Genomic DNA, 25,013 nt, shown 5'->3' with positions numbered 1-25,013 from the left:
TGGATTCTGTCTAAAAAATGTGGAGGAATAGCTAGGGGTAAGGTCCTAAAGATATATAAGGTTTTCGAAAGGATGAAAGTTTTCATAACTAATATCTTTCCCAACCAAGAGAGATCAAATTTTCAGAATGTTTTTAGATCCGTCAGTGTTAAGAAAATGTCATCTGCGAATAGGCTGATTTTGAATTCTCTCGATTCAGTTTTAAAGCCAGAGATAGATGGATTATTTCTGATCTTGTCAGCCAGAGGTGCAATTGCCAATGCGAACAAGAGTGGAGAGAGGGCAACCTTGTCTGGTACCATTTGATATGGGAAAGGATTCAGATAGGTTATTGTTGGCATAAATTTTTACGCTAGGATTAGAATATAAGGCAAAGATTGGTTGAAATCAAATTTGGTCAGGGTGTCTCTCAAATATTTCCAATTAAGCCTATCAAATGCCTTCTCCACATCAAGTGTTAGAAAAATTGAGGGAGTATCTTTTGTTTTGATTATGTTTAATATATTAAATAATCTCCTGGTGCCATCTGGAGCTTAGCGTCCCGCCACAAAACCTGGTCATTGACAATAATACGAGGAAGAATGTTATTCAATTTGTGTGCGGTAATTTTCAAATAAATTTTTATATCCCCGTTTATCAATGATATAGGTCTGTAATTTTGAACCAAGTCTACAGTAAATCACTTTTTGGCTTGGGTATTAGTATAATTGTCGCTTCTAGCATTTCTATGGGAAATATTCCAAGTGTAGCTGCTTGGTTAAATACCCAAGCCAATATAGAGATAATAGATCAGAGAAAGCTTTATAGAATTCATGAGTATAACCGTCCGGCCCCAAGATTTTTGAGGTTTACATTTTTTGACTGTATCTTCTATTTCTTTAGCCGTGAATGGAGATGATAACATTTCTAATTCTGCAGTGTCAATTCTTGGCAATTTTAAGTCTTTAAAAAATGTGGTGGCATTTTCAGGGTTATAGGGAGGAGTTGAGGGGTCATTAGCTAGATTGTATAATTTTTTGTAAAATTTGGCAAAGGCGTTTGCAATATCCTTTGGGTGGTGTTTGTAATCTCCTGTCGAAGTCTTGATTTTATCAATCCGTTTCTTTATTCTATCCTGTTTTAATTTATTTAACATAAATTTTTCTGGTTAATTGATGGAGGAGTATGTTTTAAATATGGAGTAATTAATCATGGAATCATATTCTGAGTAAATTTCTGTCTTTAGCTGCTGTCTCAATGCCATTATTTCTGAGTGAATTGTTGGTGAAGGGGGAGTGAGGCTATTTTCCGGGTCTTCTTTATTTTTTGTTTGTGACTGTAAGTCTTTGATTTTTTCTGCGTTCTTTCTTTTGTCTAGTGGATAGTTGGATTGGGTGGCCTCTAATGACTGCTTTGTAAGCATTCGACAAAGTGAAAGGGTTAATTTCGTCTGAGGTATTCTCATGAAAATAGTTTATTGTTGCAGTTTCTATTTCTTTTTTTGTACTCAGGGATTTTTAAAATAGTAGGGTTGCATCTCCATAAGAAAGTGTTTTCGTTATGTGAACCTAACCAGATTTTTCCAATGACCGGACAATGGTCTGGTTTTATTCATAATACTTATGTTTATAAACTTATTTAGTGCGAAGACATCAGACAAAATCAAATCTATATGAGAAGAAATAGTATGTGTATCACCTAGAAGTGAATTATGGCATCTAAAAACATCAAATAACTTGTTTTGGTGAATCCATTTGTTTAACTACTTTACCCCCAAGGGTGGTTTGCACGTTCATGACTGGGCAATTCTGACCACTGTCCCTTTATGAGGTAATAACTCTGAAATGCTTCCATGGATCCTGGTGATTCTGACATTGTTTTCTTGTGACATATTGTACTTCATGTTAGTGGTAAAATTTCATTCAAATAACTTGCGTTTATTTGTGAAAAAAATGGAAATTTGGCAAAAATTTTGAAAACTTTGAATTTTTATGCCCTTAAGTCACAGAGATATAGCATACAAAAAACTTAATAAGTAACATTTCCCACATGTTTACTTTACATCAGGACAATTTTGGAACCAAAATTTTTTTTTGTTAGGAAGTTATAAGGGTTAAAAGTTAACCAGCGATTTCTCATTTTTGCAACACCATTTTATTTTTACGGACCACATCACATTTGAAGTCACTTTGAGGGGTCTATATGATAGAAAATCCCCAAAAGTGACACCATTCTAAAAACTGCACCCCTCAAGGTGCTCAAAACCATATTCAAGAAGTTTATTAACTCTTCAGGTGTTTCACAGGAATTTTTGGAATGTTTAAAAAAAAATGAACATTTAACTTTTTTTCACAAAAAAATTTATTTCAGGTCCAATTTTTTTTATTTTACCAAGGGTAACAGGAGAAATTAGACTTCAAAAGTTATTGTGCAATTTGTCTTGAGTACGATGATACCTGATATGTGGGGGAACCACTGTTTCGGTGCATGGCAGAGCTCAGAAGAGAAGGAGCACCGTTTGACTTTTTCAATGCAAAATTGGCTGGAATTCAGATCGGACGCCATGTCACGTTTGGAGAGCCCCTGATGTACCTAAACAGTGGAAACCCCCTACAAGTGGCCCCATTTTGGAAACTAGACCCCCCAAGGAACTTATCTAGATGTGTGGTGAGAACTTTGAACCCCCAGGGGCTTCACAGAAGTTTATAACGTACAGCCGTACAAATAAAAAATCATATTTTTTCCACAAAAATGATCTTTTCACCCTCAATTTTTATTTTTCCAAGGGTAACAGGACCCCAAAAGTTATTGTGCAATTTGTCCTGAGTACGCTGATACCCCATATGTGGGGGTAAACCACTATTTGGGCGCATGGCAGAGCTCAGAAGGGAAGCAGCGCCATTTGACTTTTTTGGCTGGAATTGAGATCGGACACAATGTCGCGTTTGGAAAGCCCCTGATGTGCCTAAACAGTGGAAACCCCCCTCAAATGACACCATTTTGGAAACTAGACCCCCTAAGGAATTTATCTAGATGTGTGGTGAGCACTTTGAACCCCCCAGTGATTCACAGAAGCTTATAAAGCCCAGGCATGAAAATAAAAAAATCATATTTTTTCCACAAACATGATCATTTAGTCCCCATTTTTTTATTTTCCCAAGGGTAACAGGAGAAATTGGACCCCAAAAGTTGTTGTCCAATTTGTCCTGAGTACCCTGATACCTGATATGTGGGAGAAAACTACTGTATGGGCACACGTCGGGGCTCGGAAGGGAAGTAGTGATGTTTTGGAATGCAGACTTTGATGGACTGGTCTGTGGTGTCATGTTGCCTTTGGAGAGCCCCTGATGTACCTAAACTGTTGAAACTCCCCACAAGTGACCCCATTTTGGAAACTAGACCCCCACACACAGAACTTATCTAGATGTGTGGTGAGCACTCTGAACCCCCAAGTGCTTCACAGAAGTTTATAACGTCCGGCTGTGAAAATAAAAAAAATCATATTTTTTTCCACAAAAATGATATTTTTGCCCCCAATTTTTTATTTTCCTAAGGGTAACAGGAGAAATTGGACCCCAAAAGTTGTTTTGCAATTTGTCCTGAGTAGGCTGATACCCCATATGTGGGGGTAAACCACTGTTTGGGCGCATGGCAGAGGTTGGAAGGGAAGGAGCACCATTTGACTTTTTCAACGCAGAATTGTCTGGAATTGAGATCAGACGCCACATTGCATTTGGAGAGCACCTGATGTGCCCAAACAGTGGAAACCCCCCAATTCTAACTCCAACCGTAACCCCAACACACCCCTAACCCTAATCTCAGCCCTAGCCCTAACCATAGCCCTAATGGGAAAATGGAAATAAATACATTTTTTTTAATGTTATTATTATTCCCTAACTAAGGGGGTGATAAAGGGGGGTTTGATTTACTATTTTATTTTTGACAGCTGTCGCACTCTAAAAGACGCTTTTTATTGTAAAAATAGTTTTTGCATCACCACATTTTGAGACCTATAATTTTTCCGTATTTTGACCCACAGAGTCATGTGAGGTCTTATTTTTTGCGAGACGAGTTGACGTTTTTATTGGTACTATTTTCGGGCACGTGACTTTTTTGATCGCTTTTTATTCCGATTTTTGGGACGCAGAATGAACAAACACAAGCATTTCAAGAATTTCTTTTGGGGGGGTGCATTTACAACGTTCCGTGTGCAGTAAAATTGATAAGGTGGTTTTATTCTTCGGGTCAGTACGATTACAGCGATACCTCATTTATGTCATTTTTTATGTTTTGGCGCTTTTATGCAATGAAAACAATTTTATATAAAAAATAATTATTTTTGCATCGCTTTATTCTGCAAGCTATAACTTTTTTTATTTTTCACTGATGGCGCTGTATGGCAGCTCGTTTTTTGCAGGACAAGATGACGTTTTCAGCGGTACCATGGATATTTATATGCATCTTTTTGATCACACGTTGTTTCACTTTTTGTTCAGTGGTGTGGTAATAAATCATTATTTTTTGCTTCGTTTTTTATTTTTATTTTTTAAGGGGTTAACTAATGGGACAGTTTTATAGGGCGGGTCATTATGGACGCGGCGATACCAAATATGTGTACTTTTATTGTTTTGTTTTTTTTATTTCCAAAAAATGAATTTATTAGGGAATATTTTTTTTTTTAATTTATTTAGCGATTTTTTTAAAATTATTTTTACACTTTTTTTTAACTTTATTACATTGTCCCAGGGGGAACATAGCTCTCATGTGACAGATCGCTGATCTGTCACATCACAAATCACTGTGACAGATCAGCGATCTGTCACAGGCATAGAATCAGACTTCCTCATGCCTGCGCTTTGCAGGCACTGAGGAAGCCAGCTCCCTGCAGGCCCCCGAAGGTCCCCGTCGCCATCTTGGATCCGAGGACCTGCAGGGAAGGAGCCCCCCACAGCAGCGCTGCACATTGCGCTGCTGTGGGGGGCTGAGGAAAGCATGGAGGGAGCCCCCTCCCTGCCGATGCTTACCTTTAACCCCCGGTACATCGCGATCGTGTTTGATCGCGGTGTGCAAGGGGTTAACGTGTCGGGGGCGGTCCGTGACAGCCCCTGACACATAGTGCCGGGTGTCAGCTGTGATAATCAGCTGACACCCGGCCGCCCCCGTGAGCGCAGGTGATCGTGCTAGACGTACTATCCCGTCCATGGGCATAGGGGCCCAGGTCCCATGGACGGGATAGTACGTCTGATGTCAGAAAGGGGTTAAAGAAGGTTGAGTGTGACGGGTGGAGGAAGTTGAGTCTAGGTGGCTGTCAGGGACCATGTTAAAGACGCCAAGGAGAATTAAATCCCCCTTTTTATATGTCTCATTAAGGACAACAATACAAAAATAAAGAAAAAAAGAAAAATACAAAAGGTCAGGAACAATACTTTGAACAAAAGAGTAACCAGTTGTTAATCTAACCTTATATAATGTTCTTGAGTTGTGAGTCTTCCTGAAGGATCTCACAGCTGTATGAGATCTCTCCTAGGTTGCAGAAAAGTTTGTGGTGTGGATCCCACAGGATTCCCATAATTAAAAGATATTTCCTGACAAAGGCTTGGATAAATCAACCTAATTATTCATTAGTAAACAAAACATACATGAATCACAGAATTTAACTGTTATTGAAATAAGTGACCCAAAACTTTATATAGCTATTCCCCCCTCTAACAACGGAAATGGAAGAAATAAATTCCATTCCTTCCCTGGGGTTGTTGAGAGGGAAAGTTTTGCCTCTAAAAAAGACAAAAATCTTAGTGGAAAAATCCCATCTGTAGTGGATGTTTTTATCCCTTAAAATCTGGGTGACCTCTCAATTCCTTTCTAGCGTCAATTGTCGCTTTGGGGAAGTCCACAAAGATTTTGATGTGATTGAAGGGATCAGGAAATGAACCGTTGTCTCTGATGTAGGATTGGATTTTCTCCTTTGTATTAAAGAATTGTAGACCAAGAATGGTGTCCTTGGGTTTGTCTGGTGAAATGTGACTTGGACATGGTAACCAATGGATCTTGTCTATATTTAATTCGAGGTTGGTTAGTGAAGGTATAGCTTTCCTGAAAATATTTTTCACATAGTCCGTAAGTTCTGACTGAGGAACGCTATCTGGTATGCCCCTGATTTTTAGGTTGTTGCACCTGTTTCTATCGTCTATGTCAGCGATTTTTAGTTCTTGACTGTTAATTTTGGCTTAAAGGGCCAAAAGAGAGGATGGCACTGGTATCCTCTACTTTATCTATCCTTTTTTCAGATTTCTCCCCTCTAAGGCTATGTACCTACGTACGCACTGTTCACGGCTGTCTGAGAGGTCTCTGACTGTGTGTGAGTGCAGCTCACGCTGAGTAGTGTGTCCTGCAGCTACGTCTGGTTGTAGGCCGCTCAGCCTGCGTCACTGCCTCACACATATTTTTCTTTTCTTGCAGCTCATGTTTTATTCTCCTATTAGTGTGCATCCATCCGTATACATCTACATTGGTTGGTTGCAAACACTATATAGGAGTAGATAGAGGAGCCTTTTTTCTGACTTGTGCCCTTCAGCTGCAGCCAGATTAGTATTACCCAATTTTTCGGAGACTCATCTTTTGCATTGTAAGTTACCTTCCTGCATTGCAATAGCTCCAAAAAGTTAGTGATAATATCGCTTTCAAATCTTTGGTCACATCCTTTTAGTTTTTAAAAAAATAAATAAATAAATAAATAAAATTCACCAAACACTCCATTTGACAGTTGTGTAGGCCACATTAGCTCATATTAAAGTGTAGTCCACACACACACTTCATAAAATTAGTGTTTCTTATACCTGTTACCAGCTGTTCAGGAATAAGCACACTAAGCCCCCCTTTTGTACTTTTCTGCCTATCTTTATCAGTCTACCAAGATGAAGAAGGCAGGGAGTAAGGCACGTGGGCGTTGGCGTGGAGTTTCAGCAGGGAGAGGACGTGGGGATTCTGCAGGGAGAGGATGTGGCGATTCTGCAGGGAGAGGACGTGGGGATTCTGTGCCTGCTGCGGGCACCAGTAAGTCAGCATCCCCCAGTTTTAGCAGGCAACAGTCCTTTATGCGCAGCTTTGTAGGACCTCGCCGTACCCCACTGCTGCGGGAGGAACAAATTGAAGCCGTTGTCGGATGGATGGCAGCTAACGCATCTACTTCAATGACTTCCACGTCCTCTCAGGGCCAGAGCACTGAAGAGCAACCATCTGTCTCTTCACCACCTGCCAAAGTGCCCAGGCAGTCAGAGAGCCCTGGACAAGAGCCATCACAGTCTCTAATTCTGTTTTCTGAATCTGTTGGCTTGGAAAGAGGGGGACAGCCAAGCAGCATTCAAGAATGTGAAGAGGGAGTATGCAGTGATGTGCAACTTCTTTGTCCCTCTGAATCTGAAGAGGCGGGTGGGCCAGTGCCTATGGTCAGCACACCTCAGTACGCATCAGATGATGACGAGACTCAGGTGCCACTTTCTGGTGCGTACGGTGCTGGCGAGACAACCCAGGAGAAGCAGGTGTTTGAAGAGGGGAGTGTAGATGATGAGGTCCTTGAGCCATCATGGCGTGAGGAACAGGAAGGTGGTGGGAGCAGCTCTGAGGAAGAGATTCCCCGAATGGCCAAAACAGGAGGGAGAGGGAGGGGGCAGACTTGGTTGCCTGTAGCCTCCACTTCGGCACCCATTAGGAGCATTCCTCTTTCAAAAGCCAAAACGGGCGCTCCCAAGACTTGCAGTGCGTGGTCCTTTTTTGACACAGTTGCAGATGACATTTGCTTTGTCAAATGCAAGCTGTGTCATCAGAAAGTCAAAAGAGGTAAAAATGTCAGCAACCTCAATACCACAAATATGTGGAAACATGTGCGGACCAGGCACGAGGTGGAGTTACACAGACACACTGAAGACGTAGGCCAACGTACAGCACCACCTACCACCTCTTCAGCTCGTGTTGGGGCCTCTTCCTCCAGCTCACACCCAGCTGGTTCGGCTTCCTCACAGGATCGCCAAGAAAGAACCTCAGGCACTGTTGTCCGGAGACCCAGTGACATTCCACCCACAGCACCACGTTCCCAGTCATCCTCACACTCCCAGGCCACTCTACAGCCATCGGTAGCACAGGCATGGGATAAAAGGCGGCCATACTCGGCAAACCATCCCCAAGCACAGGCTCTGAATGCTGTCATTGCCAAACTACTGGCCCTTGAAATGCTCTTATTCAGGCTGGTGGAGACTGACACTTTCCGGAACTTCATGGCATTGGCAGTCCCACAATACACCGTGCCCAGCCGCTTTTATTTCAGCAGGCAAGCCATCCCTGCCCTGCAAAAACATGTGGAGGGAAAAATAAAACATGCGCTACTAAACGCCATCAGTAGCAAGGTCCACCTGACCACCGATGCGTGGACCAGTAACCATGGACAGGGACGATACCTTTCCCTCACTGCCCATTGGGTCAATGTTGTGGAGCCGGGTACAGATCTGGAGAGTGGCGCTGTACGTGTTCTGCCAACTCCATGGATTGCAGGAATCCAATCTGTACACATTGACTCCTCTTCCTACTCAAGTTCCTCAGAAACAGCGCTGCAGGAGCCTGTTATGACCGATATGAGTACAGCCGTACTCAAATTAATTACTTTGGGGAATCGAAGCCACACAGCGCAGGAGCTCTGGAATGCCATCAAGCAGGAGAGCGACGTGTGGTTTGTGCCAGCGAATCTCCAGCCGGGCTTGGTAGTGTGTGACAATGGCCGAAATCTGGTGGCAGCTCTGGGCCTAGGCAACCTCACTCACATCCCATGTCTGGCACATGTGCTGAACTTGGTCGTGCAGAGCTTTCTGAGGGACTATCCGGATTTTGATGCACTGCTGCACAAGGTCCGCATAGAGTGTGCTCACTTGCGGCGTTTCAGCACGGCAAGATCGCACCTTGCTGCTCTGCAGCGCTGATTACGCCTTCCGGAACATCACATCATATGTGACCTACCCACCAGGTGGAATTCAACATTACATATGTTGGAGCGGTTGTGTGAGCAGCAGGCAGCAGTCATGGAGTACCAGCTGCATTAGGCGCAAACAAGTCGCACTGTGGACCGGTCACACTTCATCACCACTGAGTGGGCCTCTATGAAGGACATCTGCCTCGTTTTGCGTGCCTTCGATGATTCCACGCGGATGGCGAGTGCAGATGATGCACTAGTCAGCATGACTGTCCCCTTTATCTGCCTGCTTCAAAAAACACTGCAAGCACTAAGGGAGGAGGTTTTGGAAGAGGTGGAGGATGAGGAGTCACAAATGCCATCTGCTTCTGGACAGTCTGCGCTACGTGGTTCCTCACAAAGGCCTAGGCAGGGGACACTTTGTGAGCAGGATGAGGAGGAGTCAATGGAGGAGGATGACATCTCTCCAGAGGAGGGAGGTACACAATGCTCTAGTCAGTATGTATAGCGAGGGTGGGGTGATGCAGAGCAGGCAGAGATGACGACTCAAGCAGGGGACAGCATTTCTTTGGCAGTTGGGCGTCTGCAGCACATGGTTGATTTCATGCTGCAGTGCCTGAGAAACGACCGCCGCATCGCCCACATTCTCAACACGACTGATTATTGGGTGTACACCCTCCTAGATCCTCGCTACCGGGACAACTTACAAAGCCTCATATCACCGTTGAACCGGGAGCGTAAACTGCAGGAGTACCAAGACACACTGGTGCAGTCCATCATGTTCTCCATTCCACCCGACAGCAGTGCTGCTAGTGCTTTACAAAGCAGCTCTGAGTCGAGGCAGTGGAGGAAGCTCGGCACAAAGAGGGAGCAGAGGCAGCGCCTCAGCACAAGGCAAGACCACTATGGCCCAAATGTGGCAAAGTTTTGTGTGTCCGCCACAAATGTCTACGCCATCACAGACGGCTCCAGTCAGCAGGAGGCAACGTTTCCGTCAGATGGTGACAGACTACATGTCTTGCCCTGTCAGTGTACTCCCAGATGGCTCTTCCCCCTTCAAGTTTTGGGTCTCAAAGCTGGATACATGGCCAGAGCTTAGCCAGTATGCATTGGAGGTGCTGGCTTGCCCTGCTGTCAGTGTATTATCGGAACGCGTCTTTAGTGCCGCAGGTGGTGTACTAACAGACCGTCGCACGCAACTATCCTCCGATAACGTTGACCGGCTTACTTTTCTGAAAATGAACAAGGCCTGGATCTCGCCAGAATTTGCCAGTCCTCTACCAGAATAAATAATTGGTTGGCAACAGTATCCAGGTCTCCTGTTGTGTTCATGTTTCTACCACCTGAACTGTAATCCCTGGGCTTCAACACAGCCAGTTGTCGCTCAGAAGTGCCGTCTGCACAGAGAAAATCACTAGCTCCTGTGTTAGTGGGGTTCAGTAACGCCATCTGCTCCCCTGCTGTGAGGATGGCAAAGTCTCCTGCTGACTCCACAATCGAACTACTACTGATTTTTAACCATGCTCCACTATGGCCTCTGGCTCCACTGTCTCTAGTATTTCCCCTGGCCTCCAACCCCGCCAGTTGCTGCTCTGAAGTGGCGTCTGCACAATCCACACTTGTTCCTGTGCTACTGGGGCTCAGTCATGTCAGTTGATCTCCTGATGTGTGTCCGGCAAGGTTTCCTGCTCTGTCCACATTCCCATTACTAGTAGAGGGAATGTGGACAGAGCAGGAGACCTTGCCGGACACACATCAGGGGATCCACTGACGTGACAGAGCCCCTGTAACCCAGGAACAAGTGTGGATTGTGCAGACGCCACTTCAGAGCTGTAACTGGCAGGGTTGGAGGCCAGGGGAAATACTAGAGACAGTGGAGCCAGAGGCCTAAGTGGAGCACGGTTACAATCAGTAGTAGTCTACAACCTCTATAAAACCAGCTGCAAGTTGGCCTCCGCCTGCTGCATGCCTCATCCTGGGCTCCAACAACGCCAGTTGGTGTTCAGAAGTGCAGTCTTCACAGAGAAAAACACACTAGCTCCTGTGTTATTGGGGTTCAGTAACGCCACCTGTTCCCCTGCTGTGTAGACGGCAAAGTCTCCTGCTGCCTCCACATGCCAACAACATCAGGCCTCATCCTGGGCTCCAACAATGCCAGTTGGTGTTCAGAAGTGTTGTCTTCCCAGAGAACAACACACTAGCTCCTGTGTTAGTGGGGTTCAGAAAAGCATGCTGTTCCCCTGCTTTGTAGACGGCAATGTCTCCTGCTGACTCCACAGGCCCAAAACATCAGGCTTCAGCCTGCTCCATGCCTCAACCTGGGCTCCAACAACGCCAGTTGGTGTTCAGAAGTGTCGTCTTCCCAGAGAACAACACACTAGCTCCTGTGTTAGTGGGATTCAGAAACACCAGCTGTTCCCCTGCTGTGTAGACGGCAATGTCTCCTGCTGACTCAACAGGCCCAAAATATCAGGCCTCGGCCAGCTCCATGCCTCATCCTGGTCTCCAACAACGCCAATTGGTGTTCAGAAGTGCCATCTTCCCAGAGAAAAACACACTAGCTCCTGTGTGAGTGGGGTTCAGTAATGCCAGCTGTTCCCCTGCTGTGTAGACGGCAAAGTCTCCTGCTGCCTCCACATGCCAACAACATCAGGCCTCAGCCTGCTCCATGCCTCATCCTGGGCTCCAACAACGCCAGTTGGTGCTCAGAAGTGCCGTCTTCACAGAGAAAAACACACTAGCTCCTGTGTTATTGGGGTTCAGTAACGCCAGCTGTTCCCCTGCTGTGTAGACGGCAAAGTCTCCTGCTACCTCCACATGCCAACAACATCAGGCCTCAGCCTGCTCCATGCCTCATCCTGGGCTCCAACAATGCCAGTTGGTGTTCAGAAGTGTCGTCTTCCCAGAGAACAACACAGTAGCTCCTGTGTTAGTGGGGTTCAGAAACGCCAGCTATTCCCCTGCTGTGTAGATGGCAATGTCTCCTGCTCCATCCACATTCAAACTACTACTGATTTTTAACCGTGCTCCACTTAGGCCTCTGGCTCCACTGTCTCTAGTTTTTCCCCTGGCCTCCAACCCCGCCAGTTGCTGCTCTGTAGTGGCGTCTGCACAATCCACACTTGTTCCTGAGTTACTGGGGCTCAGTCAAGTCAGTTGATCCCCAGATGTGTGTCCGGCAACGTCTCCTGCTCTGTCCACATTCCCATTACTAGTAGTGTGAATGAGGACTGAGCAGGAAACCTTGCCAGACACACTGCAGGGGATCAACTGACGTGACTGAGCCCCTGTAACCCAGGAACAAGTGTGGATTGTGCAGACGCCACTTCAGAGCAGCAACTTGCGTGGTTGGAGGCCAGGGGAAATACTAGAGACAGTGGAGCCGGAGGCCATAGTGGAGCAAGGTTACAATCAGTAGTAGTCTACAACCTCTATAAAACAATCTGCAAGTTGGCCTCCGCCTGCTGCATGCTTCATCCTGGGCTCCAACACAGCCAGTTGTAGCTTGGAAGTGCTGTCCGCACAGATAGAAACACTCGCTCCGGTGTCAGTGGGGTTCAGTAACGCCAGCTGTTCCCCTGCTGTGCGGATGGCAAAGTCTCCTGCTGCCTCAAAAATCACGCAACATCTTATTTTCTACTTGCTCCAAGTAGGCCTCAGCCTGCTCGGAGCATTGATCCTGGGCTCCAACACAGCCAGTTGCAGCTTGGAAGTGCCGTCCGCACAGAGAGAAACACTCGCTCCTGTGTCAGTTGGGTTCAGTAACGCCAGCTGCTCCCCTGCTGTTTGGATGGCAAAGTCTCCTGCTGCCTACACAGTCACACTACTACTGATTTTTAACCATGCTCCACTTAGGCATCTGGCTCCACTGTCTCTAGTATTTTCCCTGGCCTCCAACCCCCCCAGTTGCTGCTCTGAAGTGGCGTCTGCACAATCCACACTTGTTCCTGGGTTACAGCGGCTCTGTCTCGTCAGTGGATCCCCTGATGTGTGTCCGGCAATGTCTCCTACTCTGTCCACATTCCCATTACTAGTACTGTGAATGAGGACTGAGCAGGAAACCTTGCCGGACACACATCAGGGGATCCACTGACGTGACTGAGTCCCTGTAACCCAGGAACAAGTGTGCATTGGGCAGACGCCACTTCAGAGCAGCAACTTGCAGGGTTGGAGGCCAGGGGAAATGCTAGAGACAGTAGAGCCAGAGGCCTAAGTGGAGCACGGTTACAATCAGTTGTAGTGTACAACCAATCTAAAACTTGCTCCCAGTAGGCCTCAGCCTGCTCCGTGATTGATCCTGGGCTCCAACATCGCCAGTTGCTGCTCAGAAGTGTCTTTGGCACGGGTACTCCCTCCTGCCCAGCCTGGTTCCAGTGCGCCTGCTTTTTCCGGGTAGTGTCAACGGCACTTTGCCACCAATACGTTGTCCTGTCGTGTTGCGGTCAGGTTAGCCGAGTCTATGGTGCCTGCAGTTTCGTTGCTTCCTATATGGGCTGCGGGTTCTGGTAATAAAAGCTGGTTCCGTAGTGCCAATAGGACAAGCACCCCCTGTAGGACTGTGGGTTTTGCTAACTGCAGCCGGCTCACTGCCTTGCAACTGAGTTTTTTTCCTGGGTACCTTCTGCAACACATCCGGGTTCCAGCACTGTCAGCTGGTTTTTGGCAGTGCCTTTGGCCTAGGTGCCTCCTTCTTGGTATCCGAGTTCCAGCAACGTCTGCTGGACCTTGGTAGTGCTTTGTAGCACAGGTACCTCCTGCTTAGTAACCGTGTTCCAGCACAGTCAGCTGGTCCACGGTTGTGCCATTGGCTGTTGTTCCTTCTGCTGCCACTCTGGGTTCCAGCACCGTCAGCTGGTTCTCGGTAGTTCCATTGACTCTTGTAGCTAATGCAACCCATCCGGGTTTCAGCACCGTCAGCTGGTTCTCGGAAGTGTCTTTGGCACGGGCACTCCCTCTTGCCCAGCCTGGTTCCAGCACGCCTGCTGTTTCCTGGTAGTGTCAACGTCACTTTGCCACCAATACGTTGTCCTGTCGTGTTGCGGTCGGGTTAGCCGAGTCTATGGTGCCTGCAGTTTCGGTGCTTCCTATGTGGGCTGCGGGTTCTGGTAATAAAGGCTGGTTCCATAGTGCCAATAGGACAAGCAACCCCTGTAGGACTGTGGCTTTCGGTAACTGCGGCCGGCTCACGGCCTTGCAACTTTGTTTTTTCCTGGGAACCTTCTGCTACCCATCCGGGTTCCAGCACCGTCAGCTGGTTCTCGGCAGTGCCTTTTGCCTAGGTGCCTCCTTCTTGGTATCCGAGTTCCAGCAATGTCTGCTGGTCCTTGGTAGTGCCATTGGCTCTTGTTCCTTCTGCTGCCCCTCCGGGTTCCAGCACCGTCAGCTGGTCCACAGTTGTGCCATTGGCTCTTGTTCCTTCTGCTGCCCCTCCGGGTTCCAGCACCGTTATCTGGTCCTCGCTAGTTCCATTTGCTATTGTTCCTTCTGCTACCCATCCGGGTTCCAGCACTGTCAGCTGGTTCTCGGCAGAGCCTTTGGCCTAGGTGCCTCCTTCTTGGTATCCGACTTCCAGCAACGTCTGCTGGTCCTTGGTAGTACTTTGTAGCACAGGTACCTCCTGCTTAGTAACCGTGTTCCAGCACCATCAGCTGGTCCACATTTGTGCCATTGGTTCTTGTTCCTTCTGCTGCCCCTCCAGGTTCCAGCACCGTCAGCTGGTCCTCGCTAGTTCCATTTGCTATTGTTCCTTCTGCTACCCATCCGGGTTCCAGCACCGTCAGCTGGTTCTCGGCAGAGCCTTTGGCCTAGGTGCCTCCTTCTTAGTATCCGAGTTTCAGAAACATCTGCTGGTCCTTGGTAGTGCTTTGTAGCACAGGTACCTCCTGCTTAGTAACCGTGTTCCAGCAACGTCAGCTGGTCCACAGTTGTGCCATTGGCTCTAGTTCCTTCTGCTGCCCCTCCGGGTTCCAGCACCGTCAGCTGGTCCTCGCTAATTCCATTTGCTATTGTTCCTTCGGCTATCCATCTGGGGTCCAGCACCGTCAGCTGGTTCTCGGCAGTTCCTCAGCCTTCTTGCACCTTCTGCTACTTTTCCAAGTTCAAGCTTGTGGAAATGGTTTTTGATTCTCACTCTGGATCTCCCTGACAATGACCCTGAAGACGACGACCCTGAACACCACACAGAAGAATACCTAAAAGATGACCCTGAAGAAGATGACCAAGAGGACAAAGAACATGAAGACAACCACCAAGATGCAGAACAACAAGAGACAGAAGAACAAGAAGCATAAAAACCAAAAGCAGAAGAACATTAAGCATAAGACTAAAAATCTGAGCAAATGATATTATCTAATTTATAAGCAGAAGAAGACTAAGCAATGTATGGGGGTGAGTCCGTTCCTTCTCGTGGTGCCCCTGGAAAAGGCCTGCTGTTGTGAGTTCATTTTCCCCTTCAATACTGAGGCCCGATGAACTCCCTCTTCTGGTAAGGAAAGGTAGTGAGCCTGATTATCTGGCACCTGAGTCTAATGATGATGACTGGCTGAGTGGAGTTTCGGACTGGATATAAGTCTGCCGACGCCCTTCTGCCCTGCGGGTGATTTCTCTGTGGGATCCTTGGAGACCAGTCTGAATTCCTGCTCCTCTATAGCTAAGTCTCTCTGCTCTGTTTTTTGCATTTGTGCTTTGACTTTGTTTTTCTGGATTTCTGCCATTCCCTGCTGCGGTGAGCTGAATTCCTTTAGCTCTGTCTTCTGAAAATACCGGAGTGCTGGTATAGTTTTTGAAGCCTAGCTGCTTCAGGGTCTTTTTCCATATCAGCTGTTGGCTTCTGTCTTTGATAGGGTTTTGGCAGATTGCAGACAGCAACCGTCCTTTCCTGTCCTGTTTAGTTTAGCTTGGGCCCCAATGTTTGCTCAGCCTATCTTTCTATCTGTGTGTTTTTTCATCTTGCTTCACCGTCATTATATGTTGGGGGCTGCCTTTTACTTTGGGGTCTGCCCTGGGGCAGTTTAGATTTCCTTTTCTGTCTTTAGGCTATTTAGCTCTCCGGCTGTGATCGAGGGGTCTAGGGCACCGTAGGAACCCCCCACGGCTACTGCTAGTTGTGTTGATAGGTTCAGGGGTCTGCAATCTGATAGTTGCCAACTTCTCTGGTTTTCTGGACGTAGCTTCTATTTTTGTGTCTGCCTCCTACGGTGACTCATTCATAACAGCCTGCTGCTGCAGGCCAAACTGAATGTGGACAAATTCTGTTGTAAATCCTTTGTGACAGGCTGAACGGAAGGTGTAATCTTCAAACTTTTATAGATTACAACTACAGGAATGCCTGACACAAATAAGAATATGATGAAGAAGAAGAATAGGAAGAAGATGAAGAAGTAGAATATGAAGAAGAATAGTTGAATAAGAAGAATATGAAGAATGTAAAAAAAAAAAAAATAGGAAGAAGGTGAAGAAGAAGAAGAAGAGGAGAAGAAGAAGAAGAAGAAGAAGAAGAAGAAGATGATGAATAAGGTGAAGAATAAGTTGATGAAAAAGATGCTGCCGAGGATGATGAAGGAGAAAGTGTGGGAGAAGTAAAAAAGAAGGTGAAGAGCATGGAAGTAGTGAAACATACATATCTGACAAAATATTTAACATAGTCAATATCTTTGTAACTACGAACGTCTTTAAAAAAAAACAAATTACTGCTATTCCATTTGATTGGGCTAAACCTCTATGGCTTTAAAGTCTCCTACACCTCCCACAATACATTCTACATTATTATTAGTTTTTTTTCTCCATGTAGAATTAACCAACAGGGAAAGAAAGGGGTTTTTTTTATTCCGATATTTCTGTTCCATTGACTTGAATGGGACTTCCGGGATCGGAATCGGCGATACCCGATACTTTTTTTTAGATCGGCCGATCCATTCCGATCCGATATTTTTCAGTATCGGGTGGTATCGCTCAACACTACTTATCACTCGTTTGTTGTTTGCTGTATTAGAAAGATAATCATCAACCTTCATTATTACCTCATTATACTGCGGTTATTGCATCTTATAGGTTCACCTTTCCTGTCGCAATCTACTATCAATAAAAAAAAGGTTAAAACTTCCCAGCATTTTCTTAAGAAAATGCGGTTTAGCTACATGTCTCATTACACACCATGTTAACGTGTATGAGATCAGCATAGTAATGCTGAAAATTATTTGGTCAATTTCTGCCTTAACTATGACGCTATAACGTCTTATCCGAGCACGTTTGGGTGTTATCTGAGCATCTGGGAGTGCTCATATATTATATCCGTGTCTCTGTGGATGCATAATATGCTGCTAGACAACCTCAACACGTGGGGATTGCCTGTTTTATGCATATCTGACCATTTTATATAGAATCATAGAATCATAGAATCGTAGAGTTGGAAGGGACCTCCTGGGCCATCTGGTCCAACCCCCTGCTCAAAGCAGGATTCGCTAAATCATCCCAGTCAGATGTCTGTCCAGCCTCTGTTTGAAGACTTCCATTGAAGGAGAACTCACCACTTCTCCTGGCAGCTTGTTCCACTCATTGATCACTCTAACTGTCAAAAAGTTTTTTCTAATATCTAATCTGTGTCTCCTCCCATTCAGTTTCATCCCATTGCTTCTATGTCTATTTCTATGCCCTCTGACTATTTCAGTCTGGCCCATAAACCTAGACAGCTGAGAGGCTGAAAACAATTGCCCACGGTCTGCACCGTGCCCGTCCACTGTCTCCGCTGTCTTTAGCTGATTGCATTGGTGGAAGAGGGGCCTTCGGCCACTTCATCAACGATCAGAATGTGAAACAGCTGACACATGATGTAATTTGATCACGTCAGCTGTGTAGTGGGGAAAGTCAGTGCACCGGAGACACAGACAGAAACAGGACCAGAAGCAGAGCGCCTGGGGAACTGGATCAAGGTGAGTATGCGTTGAGTTTTTTTTTAGTTCTTTATATACAGTATATGGCATGTTGGACTGCACAAGGGGAAGCTATGGGGGTCTCATCTTGGACAAGGGGAGGCTATGGGGATCTTACCATGGACATGGGGAGGCTATGAGGGTCTTATCATGGACATGCGAGGCAATGGGGATCTTATTATGGACATAGGGAGGCTATGGGGGTCTTATCATGGACATAGGGAGGCTATCGAGGTCTTAATGTGGACATGGGGAGGCCATCAGGCTTTCAAGCTTGCCATGGGGAGGCTGTGTGGGGCTCATGTTCCTGACAGGGGAAGGCTGTGGGGAGCTCATATGCTGGTCATGGGGAGGTTATGTAGGGCCTTTCTTGAAAAGTATAATATTACAGGGTATATACACTAGTTTCCTTAATATTGCGTTGATCCAGGGAGCTAGTCTGATTGCCGTATGTGGAGTAGGGAAGGAATTTTTTTCCCCAATGTGAAGCTTACTGTTTGCCACATGGGTTTTTTTTGCCTTCCTCTGGATCAACATGTTAGGGCAAGTTAGGATAGGATATGGGTTGAACTAGATGGACTTAAAGTCTTCCTTCAACCTTAATAACTATTGAGGGCAGAGTAAAGTACTGCAGTGCGCAGGCGCCGGGAAAGGTCAGAGAGGTCCGGCGCCTGCGCACTGCAGTACTATGCTCTGCCCTCAACAGGGCAGATAAAGTACGCCTGTGCAGGAGCCGAGGGAGAAGCAAAGAGGAGGACATCATTGTATGAAGATTGGAGGCGCCAGACGGGACGACGACACCCATTGGATCGGACGGAACACCGGGGTGAGTATAATCTAACTCTTTTTTCTTATCTTTCAGGTTACATCGGGGGCTTATCTACAGCATTACAGAATGCTGTAGATAAGCACCTGATGGCGGTGTCGGCAGCTGATAGGGCTAAAATGGGGTGACAGACTTCCTTTAAGCTTACTTTTGTTTCACTCTAGTGGAGGGAATTATTTTATAATTTTGCTTAAAGGGGTTGTTCCCTTTCAGCAAATGAATGCTATCAGCTACAGATTACTATAAAGAAGCAAATCATACAGTACTCTCCTTCATTGGGTGCATTGGTGAGTCTTGCCACTGCTCTCAGGGTCTGGCATTGGCTGTGGTCCTAAAATACTGTTAACAGTGCAGCAGCCAATTTATGAGCTGAATAGCTGAGTGAAGCTTTCCGTCTACCTAGGATCACCACGCTAAAAGCTGCTGAGCTCACTGATTGGTTGTGACACTGATGTCACAATAGCGTAGCAGCCAATGTCAGACACCAGGAGCAGTGGTGGGACTCACCAGTGGATCTAGGGAAGGTGAAAATAGCAGAATTTGTTTTTTTATAATAATCTACAGCTGGGGCCAGACAGTTAATGAAAGGGGGCAACCTTTTAGGATGGGAGTGGGGCATAATTTTATTACAAGGGCCGTATATGATTATGCTTCAAGGAGTAGCCATTATACAGCAATGGGTGCATGTGATTACACTCCTATGTTTGTGATTCGTGCGCACAACATTACTTGCAGTGAAATTATGCCTCCCAACTCCAGGAACATAATATCCATATTAGTAGAAACAACACATACAGTGAAGGAAATAATTATTTGATCCCTTGCTGATTTTGTAAGTTTGCCCACTGACAAAGATGTGAACAGTCTATAATTTTAACAGTAGGTTATTTTTAATATTGAGATATAGAATATCAAAAATAAAATCCATAAAATCACATTGTATAAATTATATAAATATATTTGCATTTTGCAGTGAGAAATAAGTATTTGATCCCCTACCAACCATTAAGAGTTCTTGCTCCTACAGACCAGTTAGACGCTTCTAATCAACTCGTTACATGCACTGAAGACAGCTATCTTACATAGTCCCCTTTATAAAAGACTCCTGTCCACAGAATCAATTAGTCAGACTCTAACCTCTACAACATGGGCAAGGCCAAAGAGCTTTATAAGGATGTCAGGGACAAGATCTTAGACCTGCACAAAGTTGGAATTGGCTACAAAACCATAAGAAAGATGCTGGGTGAGAAGGAGACAACTGTTGGTGCAATAGTAAGAAAATGTTAGAAATACAAAATGACTGTCAATCGACATTGATCTGGGGCACCATGCAAAATCTCACCTCATGGGGTATCCTTGATCATGAGGAAGGTGAGAGATCAGCCTAAAACTACATGATCTTGTTAATGAACTCAAGGCAGCTGGGACCACAGTCACCAAGAAAACCATTGGTGACACATTATAATGTAAAGATTTAAAATTCTGCAGTGCCCGCAAGGTCCCACTGCTCAAGAAGGCACATGTGCAGGCCCATCTGAAGTTTGTTAATGAACACCTGTATGATTCTGTGAGTGATTAGGAGAAGGTGCTGTGGTCAGGTGAGGCAAAAATTCGGCTCTTTGGCATTAATTCAACTTGCCGTGTTTGGAGGAAGAGAAATGCTGCCTATGACCCAAAGAACACGGTTCCCACTGTCAAGCATGGAGGTGGAAACATTATGTTTTGAGGGTGTTTTTCTGCTAAGGGCACAGGAGTACTTCATTGCATCAATGGGAGAAAGGATGGAGCCTGTACTGTAAAGTGACAACCTCCTTCCCTCCACCAGAACATTAAAAATGGGTCGTGGCTGAGTCTTCCAGCAAGACAATGACCCAAAGCATACAGCCAAAGCAACAAAGGAGTGGCTCAAAAAGAAGCACATTAAGGTTATGGAGTGGCCAAGCAAGTCTCCAGACCTAAATCCCGTAGAAAACTTATGGAAGGAATTGAAGCTCCGAGTTGCCTGGTGACAGCCTCAAAATCTTAATGATTTAGAGATGATCTGCAAAGAGGAGTGGACCAAAATTCCTCCTGACATGTGTGCAAACCTCATCAGCTGACTGCTGTGCTTGCCAACAAGGGTTTTGCCACCAAGTATTAAGTCTTGCTTGCTAGAGGGATGAAATACTTATTTCTCATTGCAAAATGCAAATAAATTTATATAATTTATACAATGTGATTTTCTGGATTTTATTTTTGATATTCTATCTCTCAATGTTAAAATGAACTTACCCTTAGGCTATGTGCCCACGTAGCATTTTAAACCAGACCCTCAAAACCGGACTCCTTCCCAGAAAACTCGCAGTTTTTTTGGCGCAATTTTACCGCGATTATGTTCGCGATTTTGCCGCGATTTTCAAGTGCGATATTCAAGCACTTTACAAGCGATTTGAAACATCGCTTGGAAAGTGATTGACAGGTTTTTATTATTGCGGCATTTATGCCTATGCGGCATCAATAGTAAAAGATAGAATGTTAAAAATTATAAAAAAATAAAAAATCGGGGTATATTTACCTTCCGACGTCCCGCGCAGTCTCAGCGACGCTCCCGTTCCCAGCGATGCCTTGCGAGACCTGTGATGACATTGGTTTCGCGTTGCTATAATGATCTCACGAGACCGCTAGAGTAACGCGAGACTACGTCATCACAGGTCCTTGCCGCAAGGCATTACTGGGAACGCTGAGGCCTAGGAAGGCTGCACGTGACGCCGGAAAGTAAATATACCCCGATTTTTTATTCTTTTTTTACAGGGGTAAGGTACCCAGGGCCTGGAGGACAGTCTCCTCTCCTCCACACCGTGGGTACCATCCGCACAAGAGACGAAGCCACATGCGGGAAGTAAGCGGTTCTCATGCATTCCTATGGGTGCAGAATTGCGGCAATTCTTTGCGATTCCGCGCAAAAGAATGAGAATGCTGCGATTTTTTCCGCGATGCAATTCCGCCATGGAAAAAAGCGCAGCATTAGTACAGCATGTGCAGAATGCCATAGGAATGCATGGGGTGTGTTGTGTACCAGTTTTTTAAATGTTTTCGCAGCGTTTTCGCACCGAAAATCGCAGCAAAAACGCTTAATAATTGTATTGTGGGCACACAGCCTTAAAATTATAAACTGTTCATGTCTTTGTCAGTGGACAAACGTACAAAATCAGCAAAAGGATTAAATAAATATTTCTTTCACTGAATATTTTTATTCAAAAAAAAAATTGAAAAGTTATGTATCACATCACACTGTCCCTGATTTCTTTATTTATTAGTTATTTTACACACTGGCACTTGAATAGCGCATAGGCCCACGCTCAGCTAAAATATAATGGATGCTGATCCAGAGGCTCCTTTATTTTTAACTGCCTGCCTTTGTGAGTCCCTGTCACACAGTCAGCAGGCATCTTCCGTGAGGTTGCTACAGTAGGTCACAGCAGAGGAAAGTTTTCCTTGCCTTCACAGGCCTCTGTGCAGAGTGGTAACATGAGAGGCAGCCAGGGGTAAAACATAGATGTACACTGCTTGGAGCAGGGGCAGCAGTAGGTGAAACTAACTTGCTGCTTCCAGCTCCAATCACTGTGCTTTTATTGTCGGCACTTACTTCCAGGCTTATGGGGGAGGAAGGGAAAGGTGCCGCAGGATACAGCAAGTTAGTTTTACGGCCTCGACGGAAGCACGGCAGCAACCCCCCTGTCGCACATGTGAGCTATGCTCACAACAATTGTATTTGCGTCTGATTAGCGATAATCATAGTGCAGGCAGAGAGAGGGGTGAGCGGTGTCAGTGACACTGTTCCCCTGTGTGCCTGAACCCTGACCGTAGGTCCGTCAGTGTGCTGAATGCCTGCAGCCATATGAAGTAGTCAGATAGCTGTTGGCATTCAGCACTGGAAGTTTTTTTTTTCCAAAGTCCGCTCCACTCGGGGAAGCAGGAGGCATCACCCTAGGTGGGTGCCTACTCTGCCTACCTCTCTTCCCGGCCCTGTGCCCTGGTTTTCTTTTGAATCGTTAAGGTTAACATCGTTAAGGTTAACATCACACTGCATGTTCTTCATTTTTCTGGATTTTTCATTGGAATAGAAGCAGCACAAGCTATGGTATCTATATACTTACATACTGAGAACTGCCTTTCTGGGTACATATCCAACTAGAAAAATAAAATAAGCAACATATAAAAGCAATTAAAAAAAAAGTTTGCTTGAAAAATTAGAATACTTGACGTGCAGTACAGAGTAAGACAGTTTAATTAAAATCTATAAAGCTTGACTTTCTGATGAAAACTTACATTTGCCTTCATAATTGCGGCACAATATTTTATCTGAACCAGTGAGCTGAATTACATCCAAGATTTCTCCTCTTATATATTCAAGGTCCTTAGATCCAGGTTTTTGAATAATCGCATTGGGGTCAACCATCATTCGTGTTAACACTTTGACTTCCCCATGAAACTATGGAATAAAAGGGATAATTTACAATGAAATAAAGCATATTGCAAGTTTCCTAATTGCTGTTCTTTACTAGTTCAATAACAACTGAATGCAGGATCGTCATCAAAGGCATTATTGCCCTTACCAGCATATGGGGCCCAGAGCGGACCCCATCTCTTCTGCTTATCAGGCCCAGCGGCAGGTTTCTGCCTGTTCAGTAACTGAACATGCATCCTCAGATGCACGTTTAGTTAAAATCTATCGCCGTGCGGGAGGATATCCTCCCGCATGGCAATAGTTAACAGTTGCCAGCCAATCACAGGCCAGCAGCTGAAGTCAGTGTGCATGTCACCGAAGTATGACGTCTCCGCCCGACGGCCCGCGCTTCAGATAAATGATTGCAATCACAAATTCTTTGGTATTATTATCTTCATTTAATTTGTCTTAAATGAAAAAAACACAAAAGAGAATGAAGCAAAAAGCAAAACATTAATCATTTCACACAAAACTCCAAAAATGGGCCATACAAAAGTATTGGCACCCTCAGCCTAATACTTGGTTTCACAACATTTAGCCAAAATGACTGCGACCAACCGCTTCCGGTAACCATCACTGAGTTTCTTACAATGCTCTGCTGGAATTATAGACCATTCTTCTTTGGCAAACTGCTCCAGGTCCCTGATATTTGAAGGGTGCCTTCTCCAAACTGCCATTTTTAGATCTCTCCACAGGTGTTCTATGGGATTCAGGTCTGGACTCATTGCTGGCCACCTTAGAAGTCTCCAGTGCTTTCTCTCAAACCATTTTCTAGTGCTTTTTGAAGTGTGTTTTGGGTCATTGTCCTGCTGGAAGACCCATGACCTCTAAGGGAGACCCAGCTTTCTAACACTGGACCATACATTATGCTGCAAAATTTGTTGGTAGTCTTCAGACTTCATAATGCCATGCACACGGTCAAGCAGTCCAGTGCCAGAGGCAGCAAAGCAACCCCAAAACATCAGGGAACCTCCACCATGTTTGACTGTAGGGACCGTGTTCTTTTCTTTGAATGCCTCTTTTTTTCTCCTGTAAACTCTATGTTGATGCCTTTGCTCAAAAAGCTCGACTTTTGTCTCATCTGACCAGAGAACATTCTTCTAAAACGTTTTAGGCTTTTTCAGGTAAGTTTTGGCAAACTCCAGCCTGGCTTTTTTATGTCTCGGGGTAAGAAGTGGGGTCTTCCTGGGTCTCCTACCATACAGTCCCTTTTCATTCAGAGGCCGACGGATAGTACGGGTTGACACTGTTGTACCCTCGGACTGCAGGGCAGCTTGAACTTGTTTGGATGTTAGTCGAGGTTCTTTATCCAACATCTGCACAATCTTGCGTTGAAATCTCTTGTCAATTTTTCTTTTCCGCCCACACCTAGGGAGGATAGCCACAGTGCCATGGGCTTTAAACTTCTTGATGACACTGCGCACGGTAGACACAGGAACATTCAGGTCTTTGGAGATGGACTTGTAGCCTTGAGATTGCTCATGCTTCCTCACAATTTGGTTTCTCAAGTCCTCAGACAGTTCTTTGGTCTTTTCTTTTCTCCATGCTCAATGTGGTACACACAAGGACACAGGACAGAGGTTGAGTCAACTTTAATCCATGTCAACTGGCTGCAAGTGTGATTTAGTTATTGCCAACACCTGTTAGGTGCCACAGGTAAGTTACAGGTGCTGTTAATTACACAAATTAGAGAAGCATCACATGATTTTTCAAACAGTGCCAATACTTTTATCCACCCTCTTTTTTATGTTTGGTGTGGAATTATATCCAATTTGGCTTTAGGACAATTCTTTTTGTGTTTTTTCATTTAAGACAAATTAAATGAAGATAATAATACCA

General features: G+C 45.3%; 1 protein-coding gene across 4 annotated transcripts in view; it reads right to left on the bottom strand.

Moving 5' to 3' along the window:
- The window catches only part of LOC141048056 (uncharacterized), a 1,479,555-nt gene that overhangs the window by 830,118 nt on the left and 624,424 nt on the right, over window positions 1–25,013 (bottom strand). For all 4 annotated transcript variants that reach the window (XM_073543414.1, XM_073543413.1, XM_073543415.1 and 1 more), the window contains 2 exons: window positions 22,997–23,159; window positions 22,825–22,858 (listed from right to left, as the gene is read on the bottom strand). In XM_073543414.1, coding sequence (XP_073399515.1) covers window positions 22,825–22,858; window positions 22,997–23,159 — 197 coding nt within the window. The remainder of the gene's footprint in view (window positions 1–22,824; window positions 22,859–22,996; window positions 23,160–25,013) is intronic.

The sequence above is a fragment of the Dendrobates tinctorius genome, unplaced genomic scaffold (assembly GCF_039654945.1).
Source record: "Dendrobates tinctorius isolate UK_male_01 unplaced genomic scaffold, ASM3965494v1 ptg000132l, whole genome shotgun sequence".
NCBI lineage: Eukaryota > Metazoa > Chordata > Amphibia > Anura > Dendrobatidae > Dendrobates > Dendrobates tinctorius.
The sequence above is the reverse complement of the archived record's forward strand: the minus strand, read 5'-3'. Positions and strand labels throughout refer to the sequence as shown.